The sequence below is a fragment of the Lissotriton vulgaris genome, chromosome 5, assembly GCF_964263255.1.
Source record: "Lissotriton vulgaris chromosome 5, aLisVul1.2, whole genome shotgun sequence".
Taxonomy (NCBI): domain Eukaryota; kingdom Metazoa; phylum Chordata; class Amphibia; order Caudata; family Salamandridae; genus Lissotriton; species Lissotriton vulgaris.
In genome coordinates this window covers 288,143,834-288,161,176 of record NC_141693.1, presented here as the reverse complement: position 1 = coordinate 288,161,176, position 17,343 = coordinate 288,143,834, and the positions used below count along the sequence as shown (strand labels likewise).

The window sequence follows — 17,343 nt, the reverse complement described above, 5'->3', positions numbered from 1 at the left end:
TTTCAAGCTTCATTACAAATGTAACAAAAAGATGATAATATTTCACTTCTGTTCTTGGATTATCGTCACAATAAAATACACTGAATATAATCTTCACAAAAGTTATTTACAAAACTTTAAGTTATTGCCTTCATAAATTACAATAACTTTTATTTAAGTATTAATTATTGAAAAGAAATTAAAAGCCATTGTTATTTGTAATATCAATGCATGTAAGTCACGTAAATACTTCACATATTGCATTACAAATGCTATAGGTGTCACATTTGCAAAAGTTATAACTATTGGCATTGTAAATGACAAAGCTATTAATTTAGCTATTTTCAAAAACAAAACATAAATAAAAAATGTGTCATTTACAATACCAATAGCTCAAACTTTCTTAATGCAAGACCTATTGCATTGCAAATGCTTGTTTTTACTTGTGCCTACACATGGAGAGTTGGCTACTGACCTCTCCTGTTTAAATTGGTCTGACAGGCTCCTTCACTACATCCCTGGTGGGCATTGATGTTGCATGTGTGTTTAGGTTATATGGGTGTAGTAAGATGAGCGAGAAGCTAGTGTGTGGTGTTTTACTACTGGCATTCTGGAATCAATTGCAGATTCCCAGTGTGTAGGTGGATGGAGGGATTGGAGACCCCTTCTGAAATGTAGGGAAAGCCCCCGTCCTGTCCTGCTTGTTCCCTGGAAGTACTCAATCCCACAGGTTAATGGGTGGTTAAGTGGGGCCTTGTTTTGGGTTTACCGTTACAGGCTCCACCTGCATTCTCACTAACACCTGCAGACAAAGCCTGTTGATGGACCAGTCTAGGAGAAATAGGCAAAAGGAGAGAATTGCCCATAACTGGTCCCAGAGCTGAACCTTTTCAATACACAAACTCATGGAGGAAATCAAGTTTTTGGTTGAAAGGGGTGGAAGCTCCACTCAGGCAATAAACACAATCCTTGTAAGGGTGAACAACAAAGTCACTAAATTAGCAAGTGTTTAACTCTCTCGCAGCTTGGCTGAAAGCAGTCAAGCTCAACTTAGAGTCAAGGTGTTAAGTTCTTAGGCAGCACACAAACAGTAATGAAGTGAAAAAACAACTCAAGAAAAATCCAAAAACAATTTATATAGATCACATTTTAATGAATACAATTATCCCAAAGCGTCAAAAATCCAATCAATAGAACCGAAGATATTATATTTCCAAATTTACAGGTAAGTATAGTGCCTAAAAGCACAAAGCGCTATTCGTGGTCATCTGGTTGTACCAACCTGGGGGAAAGTCACAAGTTCTGGCCAAACACGATTGAGTACTGGCCAGATACAGGGACCAGGTTAGTCCTGTTGAAAGCTTTCTCTCAAATTCCAGCACGAAGACTTCCATTCAGAGAGGAGACCATGAGGAGCAGGAAGAGCATTGTGGATGGTCCTTTTTGTAGCACTAAGAGTAACTGTAGCATGAAAATATGGTTGGGCATCACACAGTCCTTGCTGGAGCTTTGCATTGGCGGTCATCGCAGTCTGCCATTGCTGTAGTGCGAAGTGCTGATCTCCGTTGCCGGTCGTCGCTGGCGGCCACTATAGCATGAGAATCAGTTTCATGTTGGTCTTCATCACGGATGGCAGAGTCTCGGCATGAAGGGGCCTGTTTGTGGTCAAGAAGAGCCCAAAACTTCAGGATTTTACCTATCTTTACAGAGGAGTGCACTCTGATGTCAACCGAGCGTCCAGGACCTAAGGAGGCACCTATTGGGGATCGGGGACTCACTCTAGCAGAGGCAGGCAGAGTTCAGACAGGCCTAGTCGCAGGCCCTGACAAGTCCAGTTGGAGAAGGTCAGCGAGACAGTTGCAGAGAGGTCTCTGGAGCTTGCGTGTCCTTTTATCGCAGAACAGGAGGTCAGCTAACTGTCCCTTGGAGTCATTCGGGTAATCTAGGATGCAAGGAGCAGATCCCACCGTCCTTTGCCAAGATCAGTGTAGCATTCAAGCAGCAGGACAGTCCTCTGAGGGACAAGGTGGCCCCAAGCATTGTTGTGAAAGTATCTAGGGCTCTAGTGTATTTTTCCCGATTCATGCCCTTATATAGGTATAACTTATCATATCCTTACATAGGCATAAGAATCATACCCATATTAGGCACAGCCAATGCAGTCCAAATACGGCATGGCTACTTCCACTAAGCTCCTAGAGTGCAACGAGTTCTTGAAGACAACCAGCCTTCTGCAGCACGGGAAGTCCCCCTGCTTCAGTATTGATTTGTCCCAAAACTCCTGGAGCGTGTAAAGAACTTCGAGTTCTTAGTGACGTTATTATGTCCACCCTTACGTCAAACTCGGCACCTTCCAGGTATAAATCTGCCCACATCTGCCCTAACAAACACACAGTGGTTTTGGAGCAGATCGACTAACTACTTGCCCGACGCCCTGCTGTATGCGAGTGCCGAAGGAAGCCGACCCTCCCTGCTGATGCACTGAGAGAGACGCTCTCTTTTCTCCTGCCGAAAAATCCAGCTCCAGTGTTTCCCTGCTACCCTTGCGGGTTACTGGGAGATCGAGTACTGAGAGAGTGATACAAGACCTCCTTCATTCTATAACCAAGGTACGGAGCTGATTAGACCCTTAGAGAATTCTTGGATAGATTCTTGGCAGAAACTATTTAACTCAAGCTACACCTCACTTACTTCTTCCCTTGTACTAGACTTAGGTTAGGTACACCGGGGTAGGCGTATTTTAGAAGCACCAGTTGAGTACTTTTAGTCATTATTTATCATTGTATGTATTTTATCTATTTTATGTATCTTATGTCTTAGAAACCATATAAATGTTTTTACAGTATTATTTCATAATACTCCTTTTACTGTACGCACTTTACTTCATAGCAAGTATTACGATTGTAGCAATTCACTTCTCTTGCATGAGAAAGAAGACTGCTCAATAAATAACCTTTTTATTGAAAACGCCCGTCTCTCTCTTTCTCTGCACTTCTGGTGAAACGAAGCATGCACGATTGACTGAGTGAAATAGCCATCTATTGTTTCCGCGACTCTGGAGATATATTCCTTATTCTTGGGGAACAAAGTTGTCATCTTATATGGTTGTCAGAAACTAATCCCTTCTTGTGTATTCGAGAAAGTTTCTAGTGACCTCTGAGCTAGCTGGCATTCACAATTAAGTCTAACATATTCAATAGAGACCTAGTCGACTTCAGTCCTACGTCTAAACTATTGTTTATGTTAATCCAATGCGCAGAGCCTATTGGGAATATAGTAACTACACTACAGCATCAGGGCAGTCCTCTTGGCTACAAGGCAGTCAGGAGTATACTGAAGAGTAGTTCTTGAGGTCCAATATTTATACCTACTGACAGCCTTTTCAAGTGGGGGCATTCTCTATACTACCACCACTTCAGGTTCCAGAAGGTTCTTCCTTTCTCTGTTAAGGCTCCAAGACGTCTGGGGTGATAAAAGACTAGTGTCAGGTTTCTTTGTAGGTGCCAAAGGCAAAGCCCTTTGACATGTAAGTGAGGCTGGGTACAACTCTGCATCAAACCATCCTGGCAGGATAGCCCATTTTGTCCGCCACTTATCCCCTTTTGTGTCACTGTCATGTGACTGATTACTGTCGGAGGGCACACATGATTAGAACTTTCTAACAGTGGCATTTTCAAAATTATGGCTCAAAATCCGACTTTACCATTATAGAGGATTTTTAATTAAAATGTGTTTAGCTTAAACACCATATTTCTATTTGCTTCCAATCAAAGTTATCTCTTATTAAATGCAATAAGGTAACACTATGTTAGTCAATGGTAGTGATAGGCCACACTCTTGTGTATTAATTGTAGCAGTAGTTTATTAATATTTCTCGGTTAACTAAAACCTTTGCAACATTAAAAACATTATAAAACATATTAAAAGTTCAGTTCAATAGTGATGGCACCATAACATGATTTTGACAGACGTGATTAAAGGAGAAGGAAAATTGTGTTTAAAATGTGGACAAGAATAAGTGTGCATTTCAAATGTTAAAATAGAAATGTACAAACCATTTACAGCTTAAAATTTAACAAATGACTGTGCAAGATACGATCAGTGACAGTAGCAGTGTGAGCCTTTTAAAGAGTTGCTGACTTCAGTATTAACTGTGGAGCGAGTGTATAAATGGTGTGCATATCAAGTCTTAAAGTGCATGCTAAATGGTCCACTGTACTGGGCTGTCATAAAAAGTACCATCCAAGAGGTCAGATGCTTATGAAGTCTTAAGGTGCAGTCTAGGCTGTCTGCTGATCTTAACTGCCCTTTGCGACAGCTGAGGGATGGTTGTGTTATGCCTCTTTATTAGGAAACCAAGGCTTGCTTTGTCAGATTTGAAGACAGCCACCTTGATGTTCTGAGAGACCCACCTGGGCTTTAAAGGTGGTAGTTTTCGAGAGGGTACCCTGACGATCGTCGTGACAGCCTCAGGTAAGATGGGAAGATCCATGGAACGAAAGTAAGCTGAAGGCAGCAGAACACCACCAGTTTCCAGATTTTTTGCCGGAAGCTTTAAGAATTTTGCAAACAGCAGTTCAGAACGGGGTCCCTAGTTTTAAAACTTGCAAGCACGGCCTACCTGCAGGAGCGGATGCCTGGTTGATTAAAAAGTGCTCTTAGCTTTGCCCTCCTTTTTCTCAGCGTAGTAGGGCACAGGCGTTACCTGAATAATGTTTTTTTCTCCAGATTCACACAATCTGCAGCAAGCCTTTTTGATGCCCCAGTTCCAGGACCCACTGTGGATGTGACCTGGGAGAAGGCCAAAGAGGTATCTCATAAAATGGACTCTTAGGTGCCTGGACCACCGGGCCTCCCGATAAGCCTGGGGGTTTAAGAATTTTATACTCGTTTAAGATCATCGAGGCATGAGATCTGGAGGATAAGGGCTCTTCGTCACACCATTCATTATTTTTTTTAAGAAATGTGGAGCTAGGGACCTTTACCATAATGGCTGGACACCCAGATTGTCAATGGCCAGGTCTAGCTACCAACGAGAAGAGGCATCTTCACGTGTGTACTTCCTGCCAGAGTGCTTGGCACAGTTGGTTTGCTGGTAAGAACTTTATGTGTTTCCATACTTTAATGTAAGCCCCCTTTCTTGCTCTTAATTGATGTGTTAAAACAACCTCAAACTTTTTCTGGGCCGGTGAAATGTTATAAGGGAGACTACATTTTTTCATGGAGATCGAATTTAGGGTTGATGCATCTCTACCTCGGAGGACTTCGCATTCGTAAAAAATGCTCAGTGTACGTTTTGCTGTTATTAGCTTGAGCAGTGGCAGGTAGCTTGGGCCATCCACTGTTCTCTGTAAGGTGTGGAATGCAAGAAGTAAAGCGTTACCTTTCTTCAGCAAATGCCGCCTGTGCTGGTGGAAGGAATCCCTGTCATCAAATACAACTCCTAGGTATCTGTAAGTTTTCACCAGCGCCAGTTGTGGTCCTTGCGAATGCCATTGGGATCTTTTGTGAATCCTGTAACTCACTTCCATGGCCTTGGCTTTCTTCTGGTATAGTGACATGCCCTTGACTATAGGATATTGAGATAGTTTATCAATGAGGTGTTGCAAACCAACTTTTGTCTGACTGAAGAGAACCACATCATCTGCATTCAGAAGGTTCGAAATGAGCATGCCTCCTACTTTAGGTGCCTGAGCATTTCAGCATCCAAGACAGGGGTCAGACTCTGTTTTACAATGATCAACATTTAAAAAAATACTCACTCCCCTTTAGGCATTACATTCACCCATGAAGAAAGCAAAGGGAAAACTGTCAGTGAGGTATCCCCAGATCACAAATATATTTAATCAATGAAACCGTAAAGAAGGTAAAGGTTTTTTTCCTTTGTGGCCAGAGATTGATCAGATTAGATAATTAACCAATTAGTAAAGCCTTCTTTGCCATATTATGGTCTTTGGCATGTGCTACATGCCTCCCATGCCTGGGAGAACAGCACTAGAGGGAATACAATGATGTAGGAGTAAGGGTGTGGGTCCTGAATATTGAATAGGGAGTATCGTTATGCTTCAACATCATGGCCATAATATCGAGGACAAAAATATTGACAAGTATGTATAGATTTTCTGTACCTCACACCACACCTATATATATGTGACAATATTGTTATTGTCAAGGTCCGCGGTTGTGGAGTTAGGATTAGAAACTCTATACCTCCCTTTCAATATTTTTGCACTTTGATATTTTGGCTATGATATTGAAGCATAATGATATTCCTTACGCGATATTCCAGATTACAACCCGAGTATGGAGGATCCTTAGAAACATAACAGGGGAAACGTGGAACAATGGCGGACATTGAGGTAAGAGAGAGTCAGGGGATGGTTAGTGCAAGTATGGGGGAAGGGTATAGGTGAGGAAACCTAGGTGGTCATGTGGGAGGGAAATAAATCAAAGGATTGTGATTGGCAAGCTGGTGCTGGAGCGAGATGCAGGGTGTTCAGAGGGTCTCTCTGTGCTGCAAGATCCAAATTCGAGCAGAGACAACAATACCCCAATATGGATGCTTCAGGCACCAAACTCCTTGGTCCAGATTACCCAGCCCATTGACGAAAGCCACGGCTTATCTAGCAGGTCCAGAATCACTGATACATTTTTACTTTTGATGCTATATTACTTTACTGATATTTGAAAATAATTTATATTCAGTACTTAATTTGTGGAAAAAAATGAAATAATGTAAGGGGAACATTGCCATATGCCAGGGTTGCATAATACCAAGGCTGCCTAGTCTTGATTCCACCTCTTGCCTCTTTGTTCCACCATCAGACACTGCCTGATGGTGTATCTCTCTCTTACCGGTTCTTTTTTTAGCCATGCTTTTTTCTTCTCACTTTCTTTCTACCATTCTCTTCCTCGTGATCCTTTTCTGCCTCGCTCACTTGCTCTGGGATATAGTCTAATGATAAAAAATAAGACTTAGTCTCCAAAAAGGCATACCGATGTCCAACCCCTGCAGCCAACAGCACAGTTAGGAACTACTGCTATTGCATACCTATAGACTGAGTTCCCTCAAGGCGAAGCGCAATAAGCATGGAGGGGTAGGAATCCAACATGGAAGGCATCAGAGGAAGAACCTGTGGCATTTCCTTTTTTCAACAAAAGATAAGCAGGCCTGCTATACGGAAGGAAAGATACCTAGGTGATAGGAAGTAATATTTACCTTCCTTGTATGGTACAAAATTAGTGCTTAATTTGAGCTGGGGGTTACTGGTGCACTGACACTTAGTCATCAACACCCATGCTTATCATAAGCACAAGTTAAGGACACATTTGTTTATTTTAGGCACAGGGAGTTTAAGTGATTTGCCCAAAATCACTGGATGTTGAGCCTACGCAGAAACTCGAACCTGGTTCCCCAGCTTCGAAGTCAGCAGCTCTGGTCATTATGTCACATGCTCTCCCCACTTTCATGGCTAGTATTTGGTTCTGTTTTAGGTGGCACCAACATGAGAAATAGGCTGGTACAAGCTGCCTCATGGCAGGGGCCCAGCATTTATGTTTTTTAACAAATTTACCACTACAAAATTGACAAAGTTTCAATATTTTCCTCCTTAAGGATCAACTGTAGATAATTGTGACAGTGTTGTAATCAGATAAAAGTAAATACCAGTGAGTCATGTGTGTTCATTGTATGCTAATATGAATCATGTTCGCTCACTTGTCAATTGTAATCTAAAGCTCATAACTCTCATTTCACGAAAAATCTGTCTCATTGTCTCCTTCTAATCTCTATGTCTCCAGGGATGAACATGAGCGGACCCCGCTACATTATGCTGCGTTCGGTGGTCGCGTTGCTTCAGTTAAGCTGTTGGTTCAGAGAGGAGCACTAGTCAACGCAATGGATGCTTCTGGCCGCACCCCTCTTCATCAGGCGGCCTGGGGTGGCCACACCCAGGTGATCCACTTTCTCCTGAAGCGCGGAGCCGCAGCCACCGCAGTCACTAATGGAGGCCTCAGCCCTCTCCACTGTGCGGCTGCCAACGGGCACACCCTCATCGTGCAGCACCTGCTTGAGCAAGGCCTCGACCCAACTCAAGGGGACCATCACAGATGGTCTTCTCTGCACTGGGCCACTGTGAGCAACCACATACACATCATTGACCAGCTTGTTGACCATGGGGTTTCCCTGGAGCTTCAATGTGGTGGCGAGATGACCCCACTACACCTGGCAGCAGAAGCGGAGAGCATGGAGGCGCTGCGGTTCCTGCTGGCCAAAGGAGCAGAAGTCAATGGGAAAGATGAACTCGGCAGGACAGCTCTTGCAATAGCTGCGCGTAATGGAAATGAAAAGGTATGGGTGGTTCTGGGCCTTCTGGGCTGATGATACACTGTGCTTCACTCATGAGCAGGATAAAGGTACCCCTCTACAATAGGGCCATCCAATGCAGGTCCACGGGTTCAGATTCCCCTGGGAGATGCACAGCATCATGCTTCACTAACAGTTTGTCAACAACGTGATTTAGAGCTGGATTGACCTGTAGAGAAAATTGGGGGATTTTTTGTCAACTCGGTGCCATAGAGTGGCGGGAGCAGAGTTGGTTGCTTGTTGGACATGCAGCTGAATCTGATTTAGCCGTATCCATTCTTCAGAGGTGCCCTGATGCCAGGAACTCTCACCATTGCCATGCAGACCAGTCCCAGTGCTGTACTGGCCAGACGGACAAAAATACCTCTGGTTGACTGCGGAGACGTGGGCCGCCTCCAGGGCATGATGAGCTACACAGTGCTACATTAGGCCATCCATTCACAGTCTGTTGGCCTGGGTACTGTGCTAGACTCTAAGTACTGTAATATTTCTAGGAACTAGTTAAGCTAGTTAAATCCATTTGAGCTAACTTGAGCTAACTTTTTTAGAGAATTTAAAAAAACTTTTTGGAGAGAATTTTGGGTTCACTTGATATATTCAAACAATTCATTACAGGGCTGGGTTTTAACCTTGCTGCACTGCAATTAGCCTACAATCCAGCGTTGACCAGTGATCCTCTGCCTTATAGTGAAACAAAACTGTCCATTTATATTATAGAACGACTAAGAAGGAGAGATGGTGCCCCAAAACGAGATTCTAAATAATTGTTTCAATTTAAGGCAACACACAGCAATAAGTCTGCCATTTGTCTTAAAAGGGAGGCTTTTGAAGCAAATGACGTTCAGCTCAGTGCCTGGGACAGTGTACCTAGCCAATGGTCATGGTTGAGCCCTTCTGTCACCACTGCCCAGGCCCTGAGAAGTAACACCTGAGCCATATTACAACCAGGCCGCATTGCTCTGGTCTTCGTCACGGCATACCTTTAACTGGGTGCACCTGGAACTTACCGGAAGCAGTGTGCCCTACTACAGTGAAAGTGCTGTCCCCAGCCAAGAGCAAATTCACACCTGCCCTGGGGACAGCGCATTAGTGAAAGACTGACCTGCTGTTTGAATCGGCTAATCTGCATTTCACTGTGCAGACTGTCAATCAACTTGCATTTGATAGGGGGCAGAGATCCCCCTGGAGGTGGGTGCAGTGAATGACTGCACCCGCCTGTGGCGGGATGCCTGAGGGGCACTGGGATTCACTTACCACCCTTCTGAGGGCATCCATTGGGACGCACATTGCCTGTGCAACACCTCTTTGTGGTGCACAGTCAGTGTGCCCCCCGAGAGCTCCTTTGTGGCTACATCTGTAATATGGTTTACATAGAAAGGGGTGACCCTGTGTCCCTCAGAACCTGGGTAATCGTGGATAAATACGAAGGTGGTTCTGCTGGGTGAAAACAATCACTTTCAAAAAGGCTTGGTGCGCTCAATACACATTTAAAAACAAACTCTCTGAAACAAGGACATAGAGAGAAATTGAAATTGATTTCCAGCAATGCTGTATATTAATAAAAAGCAAACATGTTACATCTGAATTCATTCATTCAATGATGCCAATGGTTTCAATAAATGATGATAGGACCATCAAAAAACACACAAGTAAGGGAAATGTGACTGGTGGTGAACAAAGTGCTCAGTGCAGCAAATACAGTGACACATATATACAAAATATATACAAGGAATTGGGGTGGCCAGAGTATTAATTCTTCTCCAAGGAGACAAAAAGTTCATGTACATGCTCCTGAAGTATCTGGACCAGTGGTAAAGTGTCGACGTTTCGACCCTGGTGCGCCCCAGTTGGTCGTCGCGGCGGGTCTTTATCAAGACAAGGAGGAGGGGGGGGGCAGTCCGAAAGGAAAAACGTGGTGTTTCGGAGAGGAATTTAACTTGGAAAAACGTCATTAATGACATGTGTGAGCAGTGATACTTATATGAGGAGCAGGAGGAGGGATCTCAGCCTGGTGGGTGGCCAAAAGGTCAAACCTAATGAGGAAAGAGAGGGGACGGATCAATGATATGACCCAGGTTTGCTGTTAGCTAATCTAATCTAATGGTGCGCAAAGGAGTCACATGTCATTAGTGACGTTTTTCCAAGTTAAATTCCTCTCTGAAACACCACGTTTTTCCTTTCAGACTGTCCCCCCCGTCCTCCTTGTCTTGATAAAGACCCGCCGCTGTCACTGTATTTGATGCACTGAGCAATTTGTTCACCACCAGTCACATTTCCCTTACTTGTGTGTTTTTGATGGTCCTATCATCATTTATTGAAACCATTGGCATCATTGAATGAATTAATTCAGATGTAACATGTTTGCTTTTTTATTAATATAAAGCATTGCTGGAAATCAATTTCAATTTCTCTATATGTCCTTGTTTCAGAGAGTTTGTTTTCAATGTGTATTGAGCGCACCAAACCTTTTTCAAAGTGATTGTTTTCACCCAACATACATCTGTGATATGGCATGAGCGCAAAGGCAAAGTATTTCCTAATTAGCATGGGACTACCTGCAAATGAGGGAACACCTTCTTGCGCAGGCACAAAATGCGCGTCAGTGTGATACGTATGATAAGTGAGGTCGCACAATCTTCTGCGGCCCCTTCCACAATACCAAAGTGCTCCTAGGCTGCATGAAGCAGGCACAAATATCTGTTTTGCCCCTGAGGTACCTACTGTATTCCAGGCCCAAGATGGAATGGCTATAGTGCCATTTATGCACTTTGGAGCCTATGTTTATGAACCTATCGGCACAGACCGAACTACGATCGACTTTACATGGACCCTGTACCCTTTATGATAGATACAGTAAGGGCGTGTGGGAGGGCAGAGTTTTGAGTTGTTATGCTTGCAATCTGTCCCTGCTCAGGTTGAACTGCTCTTCAGTCACACTTTTTATATTTAATATTCATGCCTAGGAAATGTCAGTAGCGTAAATATGGATCTCAAATTGTTCGATTCACTAATATCCGAAATATCCGAAAGAAACATTCAAATAATGTGATAGCAGGATCGACTTGAACATGTACTGCTATGCTTACAAGAGTAATTTAAGTCTGTAATAGCAGTGGGTGAGCTAATCCTGAATTTGAGTGCTGTAAAGAAAGACATCTGATTCACATGGAAAAGAACATTTCACTGCAGGCCAAGCTCTTACTGACAGAATCTCAGAATTAATGCATATAATATCTTTTGAAAAACCTACCACATTTCCACAGATGTTAGTGTCTAATGTGAATGATTGGTCACTATAAGTCCTGAAAAACCTTAGGGGTTCCCCCATAAAATCTTCCACAAAATTTGTTTTACTAATGTTACTCAAAGAGCTCACAAAAGCGCCACTGGCCGCACATTTCTTCCCAAAATCCTTTCAGGAGAGCGCTCTTCCTGGTATCTTTAAACTAGACATGTCAGAAGATTTTGAGGTGTTCAGGCAAAAACTTCGATAGAGCCCACATAGCAAAAACAACTGTTTCTAATTGTAAGAAAAAGTTCTCCCAGGAAACAGAATCCATGGTAACTCCAAAACCTGGCATCATCTACTGGTATTAGGTGTGATACCCGTCTCCTAGAGTCCATCCTACCATTGCTCTGTAAATTGGACCTCTCAGGGAGGTAGTGGGGGCAAGAACTCAGAACTTAACTGAGTAGCCATTAACAAACAGGGAAGGCTTGCTTATAAATCTATAAATACATTTTGGAACAGGAATATAAGACCATGAAAAAGTGCTTGGGGAATAATGCCCCCTGTACCCCATTTTTCCGGGTGGGTGGGGGGGGGGGGCTCTGCTTTAATTCGACAAAGTTGAACCAAATGTTACTAGAGCAGTGTGCTTGCATATTCACCATTTCCTATCAAAGGTGGCTCCTTGCTCCCTGTTCACACCTGTCGAGTGTCTGGCCCACTCCTGCTCCAAACATCACCAGGGATGTTTACATCCTGGTCCCCTGCTCGAGCCTCTGAGTATGCTCATCCCTCCTAGGGCTTACCTTGGTTTCATTTTTAGGGGCTGGAATCTTTACTCACGGTCAACGCGCCTCCCGTTGAGCTTGGCTTCTTTTCTGTCTTGCAGATTGTGAGCCTGCTGCTACAGGCAAAGGCCAGCATCGAGGCTGAGGACAACAGAGGCTGCACGGCACTCCACATGGCGGCGGCAGGTGGCCACATGGCCATTGTGGAAGCACTGGACAAGGAAGGAGCCAACGTAAACAGCAGGGATGGGGCGCAGCTCACACCGCTGCACCGGGCGTCCGAGAATGGGCACAGAGAGGTTGCCTCTTACCTGCTAGACCAGGGTGCCAGCACGGAGACAGCCAGCTGGCTGAAGAAAACCGCTCTGCATCTGGCCGCCGAGAAGGGCCAAACTGCGGTGGTGGAGCTGCTGCTGGAGAGGGGCGCAGACCACCTCGCGCGCACCCTGTGGAACGAAACGGCAAAGGACCTGGCACCTGAGAGCATGATCAAAGGGGCGGTACATTTAATAGGTGGAAATAAAAATGGCAAAGTACCTAATCCAATCAAATTAGAGGCAATAGCGCTCAGTGTGTCAGCAACGTGACTGGGCCATGTATACAAGACACTGTAGGAAATGTGGCTAATCCAGAGGCGTCCTTACACATTATCTAGTCTTTCCAAGAGCTCCAGCGATCACTATTCTGATTGGCTGAATCAAAAGTCTTTTTTTCTACACTTTAGATTTAATTGGTTTAAATGATGGATCACTTACTTTATAGAAATGGAGGCCGCTGGGCCAGTACCGTTAACTGCTGGGCAGCACATTTAGGATGGATAGGAAATGGGATGGGTGAGGCAATGAGCACCACCTGTGACCGGGTAACTGTTGTGCAAAATGCAAGCCTTTTTTCATGAAACAAAACTGTTTTATCGAAAGGTTAAGCACACCAGGCGGGTGCATTTTAGGGGTTATGAAGGCTTAGTTAGAGCACAAAATAAAAATACAGTTTACTTTAAAATAAGCATTGAGATCTTATAGACTCTGATAAACATGTGCAATCAAGTGAACAATGAAAATGTATGAGAAAACTTGGAAAACAGAGAGCTTACACTCGTTCCAGAAAACAAAATGCACGGGAAGACAAAATGACATTGTATTGTATTGTATTGTAATTGCATTTATATATCACTTACTACCCCCGACAAGTATAGTGAAATATGAAAGTAATTTGAGTAGTAGATGTTAGTCAGTTATTTGGATTGAGAAGGATAGTGGAGGGATAGAAGAGGGAAAAAGGTGAGCATTTATATAGCATTAGTAACGCCTGATGGGTTGTTGAAATGCTTTTTCGGTGAGTACGACGCTACTCCAGAACCCATAAAGGATTAGTGGTGATTTAGGGCCAGATGTAGGAGCCCTAATACCGGTCGGAAACGGCCGATTTTGGCTGTTTCCGACCGGATATTAGGGTTTTCAGATGTAGGGCATGCATTTACAGAATCGGTATTTTACCGATTCTGTATTTACCGATTCGGTAAAATTACCGAATCGGTAAATACAGACTCGGTAAAATACCGATTCTGTAAATACAGATGTAGCTGGCACATGTCAGAGTGCCACAGGGCTTAAAGAATCGGTATTTTACCACCCAATCCAATTGGAAAATGTTTGCATTTATATAGCGCTTGCTAACCCTGATGAGGTGTTGAAGTGTTTTTTCAGCAAGTAGCATGCTACTCTGGAACCGATAAAGGATTAATGGTGAATTAGTATAGTGAAATATTAAATTTATTTGAGTGGTGCACATGTTTTTCCGTTATTTGAATTGAAAAGGATAGTGGAGGGATAGAAGAGGGGAGGATCTAGAAATCTTTTTTGTTGTTGTTTGCTTTGGAGCTCATAGAGGTAGGAGGAGGCTTGGGATGAGTAAAAAGGAGGTAGAGGGGTAAGAGGGAAGGGTTTAGAAAGGCTTGTTTTGGGAGTTCAGAATGGTAAAAGAGGTATGATACATTGCAGAAAATCGGAATTCAAAGTTGATGCGCAGTGTCCAAGCTGTTTGCTTTTGCTGACTCTGTATTCAATTAAAGGCTTTGCCCTGGAATCTGTGAACATAACAAACCACAGGGCACCGACCTGTAGGGGCAAGACATCAGCAAATCAGTTTTATAAAAACAACCATAACATTACACAAAATGTGTTTTCATTAAGTTTCTTTCTGATGCAAATGTTTTTTCATTTTTGTTGTTGTAAAGAATAGTTGTCTCTTTTATAAAAAAATATTATTTTCTGAATTTACTCACATCTATAGAGTACTGTCTTTGGTTTCTTTGTGGCTGACGTCAGATGTGTGAAGTGTTTATAAAACCTGAATTTGATTCTCAAAATTGTGACTTGGTTTACGGATAGTTTAAGTAAAAAATGTGAAATTGTCCATTCTCTCACTTTTCCTGCCCTCTCGAGACACACCCACCATGCATGATCTTTGCTTACATCTTGTTACCGCCCTTAGAGGTAGCTGAGTGCCTCAGTGGGAAGAGAGGTTTTTCTAACTTGCCCATCACTGGACCAAATCTGAATTATCCTTCCAGTTCCAATATAAAAGAATGCCTTTCAGTTGGGTTGGTCTACCGTCTCATGTTACAGCCATTGGATAGTCCAATGTGTCTTTATTTCGATTTGCTATGTGGCTAACTGTGTCTCCTGAGGGCCAGTTAAAAGCCATGTGAACAAGAGGGTGGTGAGCCCTTTCAAGAGATGCAGATAATGGCATCTCTGTAGGATGGGCCTGCATGGAATCAGTTGACATGATTAGTCCACAGAAAGGATAAGAATAGGGTGGCAACTTTGTCGCCCAACCCACTGCTGGCAGTAGAGACCCGTGTGAGCAGAGGAAAGAAGTTATGGTAGGTGAAATGCGAACAAAATAAAGATGTGTGAGAACAGTTAATGAGTCCTCCTTGCTCTTTAAGTTTGACCTCTGTCCAAAGTGTGCCAGCATTGCCAGACATTGATTGAATGTTTTCAGGCATCTACTAAAGAGTATAGTGTCAATATCGGCAACACTCCCCATCACACATACAACAATCTCCTGATGAAATAAACACACAAGACACCTTTTTAATGGAGAAAATTGCCGCAGGTTTATTTACATACCGAAATATGTCAACATGGTGGGTCAACTTACGGGTGATCCAAGGGCAGGCAGCCCCCCTGCTGCCTGCCCACCTGAAAAGCCAAATTACACTGTGGCACTAACCAATCGTTGCTTACTAATTTTGGGGGGAGGGTTTACCCCTTCCCACCTGTGGACCACCGGTCCACCCATTTACTCACGCCACTTGAGGAGGTCGGAGCGTATCCAGGCAGCCCCGGGTTGCTCAGGTTTACAACCGCCCGTAGGACTAGCGGGGAGCCGTTGCTCCTCCAGGGTCCACCGCAAGGACTTCTTGGGGATATTTGGCCTTTGCACCCTTGTTGTGCTCCTGAAGAGGGTACCCCTCCGTACCTTTCAGCCTCTGGGTCTCCCTGTAACTCTGTAACAGCTCTGGGTGTGGCCACCGTCACAACCAGGGTCCCCCACTAAGGCAGGCATTCCTACCTACATCCTGCTGATTGCAGGGCTTCGCCCAGGTCTAGAAAAAACAAGTCCATGCCGCCTCTAGACAGGTGAACCCCATCCTCTTCAAAACACCCTGTGGACTTGGCATGCAGCAGACCGTGCCTAATAAAGCCTAACCCCCTCTGTTCAGTGAATTTTTGCATGGCACTGTTAACTCTCCTGTCCTGCAAGGGGCTTCCACTGCATTCCCTGACCGGGCCTCTAGCCACACTAAACGGGGGTTATCTCTGACCACCATAACTCACATGCCTCCAATTGGTTGCTTAACTTACACATGGAGGATTTCATTTCTTGCAGCAGTGCCCTCCTACTCATGACAGTCAATTCATTGCCTCCCAGGTGTATGACCAAAATGTTGGAAGGGGAGACACCCACCCCGCCCACCCCAATCTGTGCCACAGCATCATCAGCAAACTGTTCCAGCGCATGCCTGGAAACCCCAACCAAATTATTTCAGTGACTGAAAACCCATGCCTCCATTTCCTGCTTTCCCCCCCATCGTGCCACTCTCAAGACACACAAATGGCCAATCACCCAGACCTTTGACCCTGGCACAATAAAGAAATGCATGGTTGCTAAACATGTCTCGGGCCTCCAGGCCATTGGTATAATTGTTAACAGTTCTTAATCGCGGCCGAACAATACCCTTCTCTCTACCCGCTGTCCTCCGTTGAATGGGAGTACATTGCCAGCCAGCGATATTACCACAGGAATTGAAAGTAGTGCTTTCCTCTTGACCAGGTATCTGTGTGGTATATTTACTTGTTCACTGTGTAACATTATGTGCAGTTCCATATGGGGGGGTTGACCAAGCCCCTGGATACCCCCTTGATTTGGCAAGTACAACTTTCGAAGTTCAGTGATGACCATGTGCAGTACCAAGAGAAATATAGAACCCCTGGGGAGGGTCAACAGGCGGGGACAGGGGGAGACTTGTGACAGATGCTGGGTTCCATGCTGGAGTCCCCACCTGAGTAGTAGCCCACCCCTACCCACAGTGTCATAGGTTCGACGTAAGGTGCACCTAGTTTGTTCAGAATACACACTGTACACGTATTAGCACCTGGTGCTATGCCAGATTGCGAAAGTCGTACTGCACATATATTAACAGATGGTGCTCCAACGTATCTCAGCCCAGAAGACTAAGCCCTTGTTTAACCCCCATACTTGCTTATTCCCCAAACTTTGGTGGTTCACACTGATAATCATATACTGCCCCAGCAGTGGAAGATTGCCTGCTCCTTCCAATAAAAATTTCCTTGAATAATGGACATGCCCAGTATTCATATTACATTGTAGCCTTATAGTGCTTGACAGCAGCACTCTTGTCGCTGACACTTCCCCATACAGCCTAGCTACTAAGGCTAGCAGGGCTGGGG

General features: G+C 44.2%; 1 protein-coding gene across 2 annotated transcripts in view; it reads left to right on the top strand.

The window, feature by feature from the left end:
• ANKRD65 (ankyrin repeat domain 65) overlaps positions 1-15,411 on the top strand; it is an 81,418-nt gene extending 66,007 nt beyond the window's left edge. For both annotated transcript variants that reach the window (XM_086921455.1, XM_086921456.1), the window contains exons 3-4: positions 7,780-8,329; positions 12,463-15,411. In XM_086921455.1, the coding sequence (XP_086777581.1) occupies positions 7,780-8,329; positions 12,463-12,948 (1,036 nt within the window). In that variant the 3' untranslated portion in view covers positions 12,949-15,411. The remainder of the gene's footprint in view (positions 1-7,779; positions 8,330-12,462) is intronic.
• Positions 15,412-17,343: the final 1,932 nt, after the last annotated feature.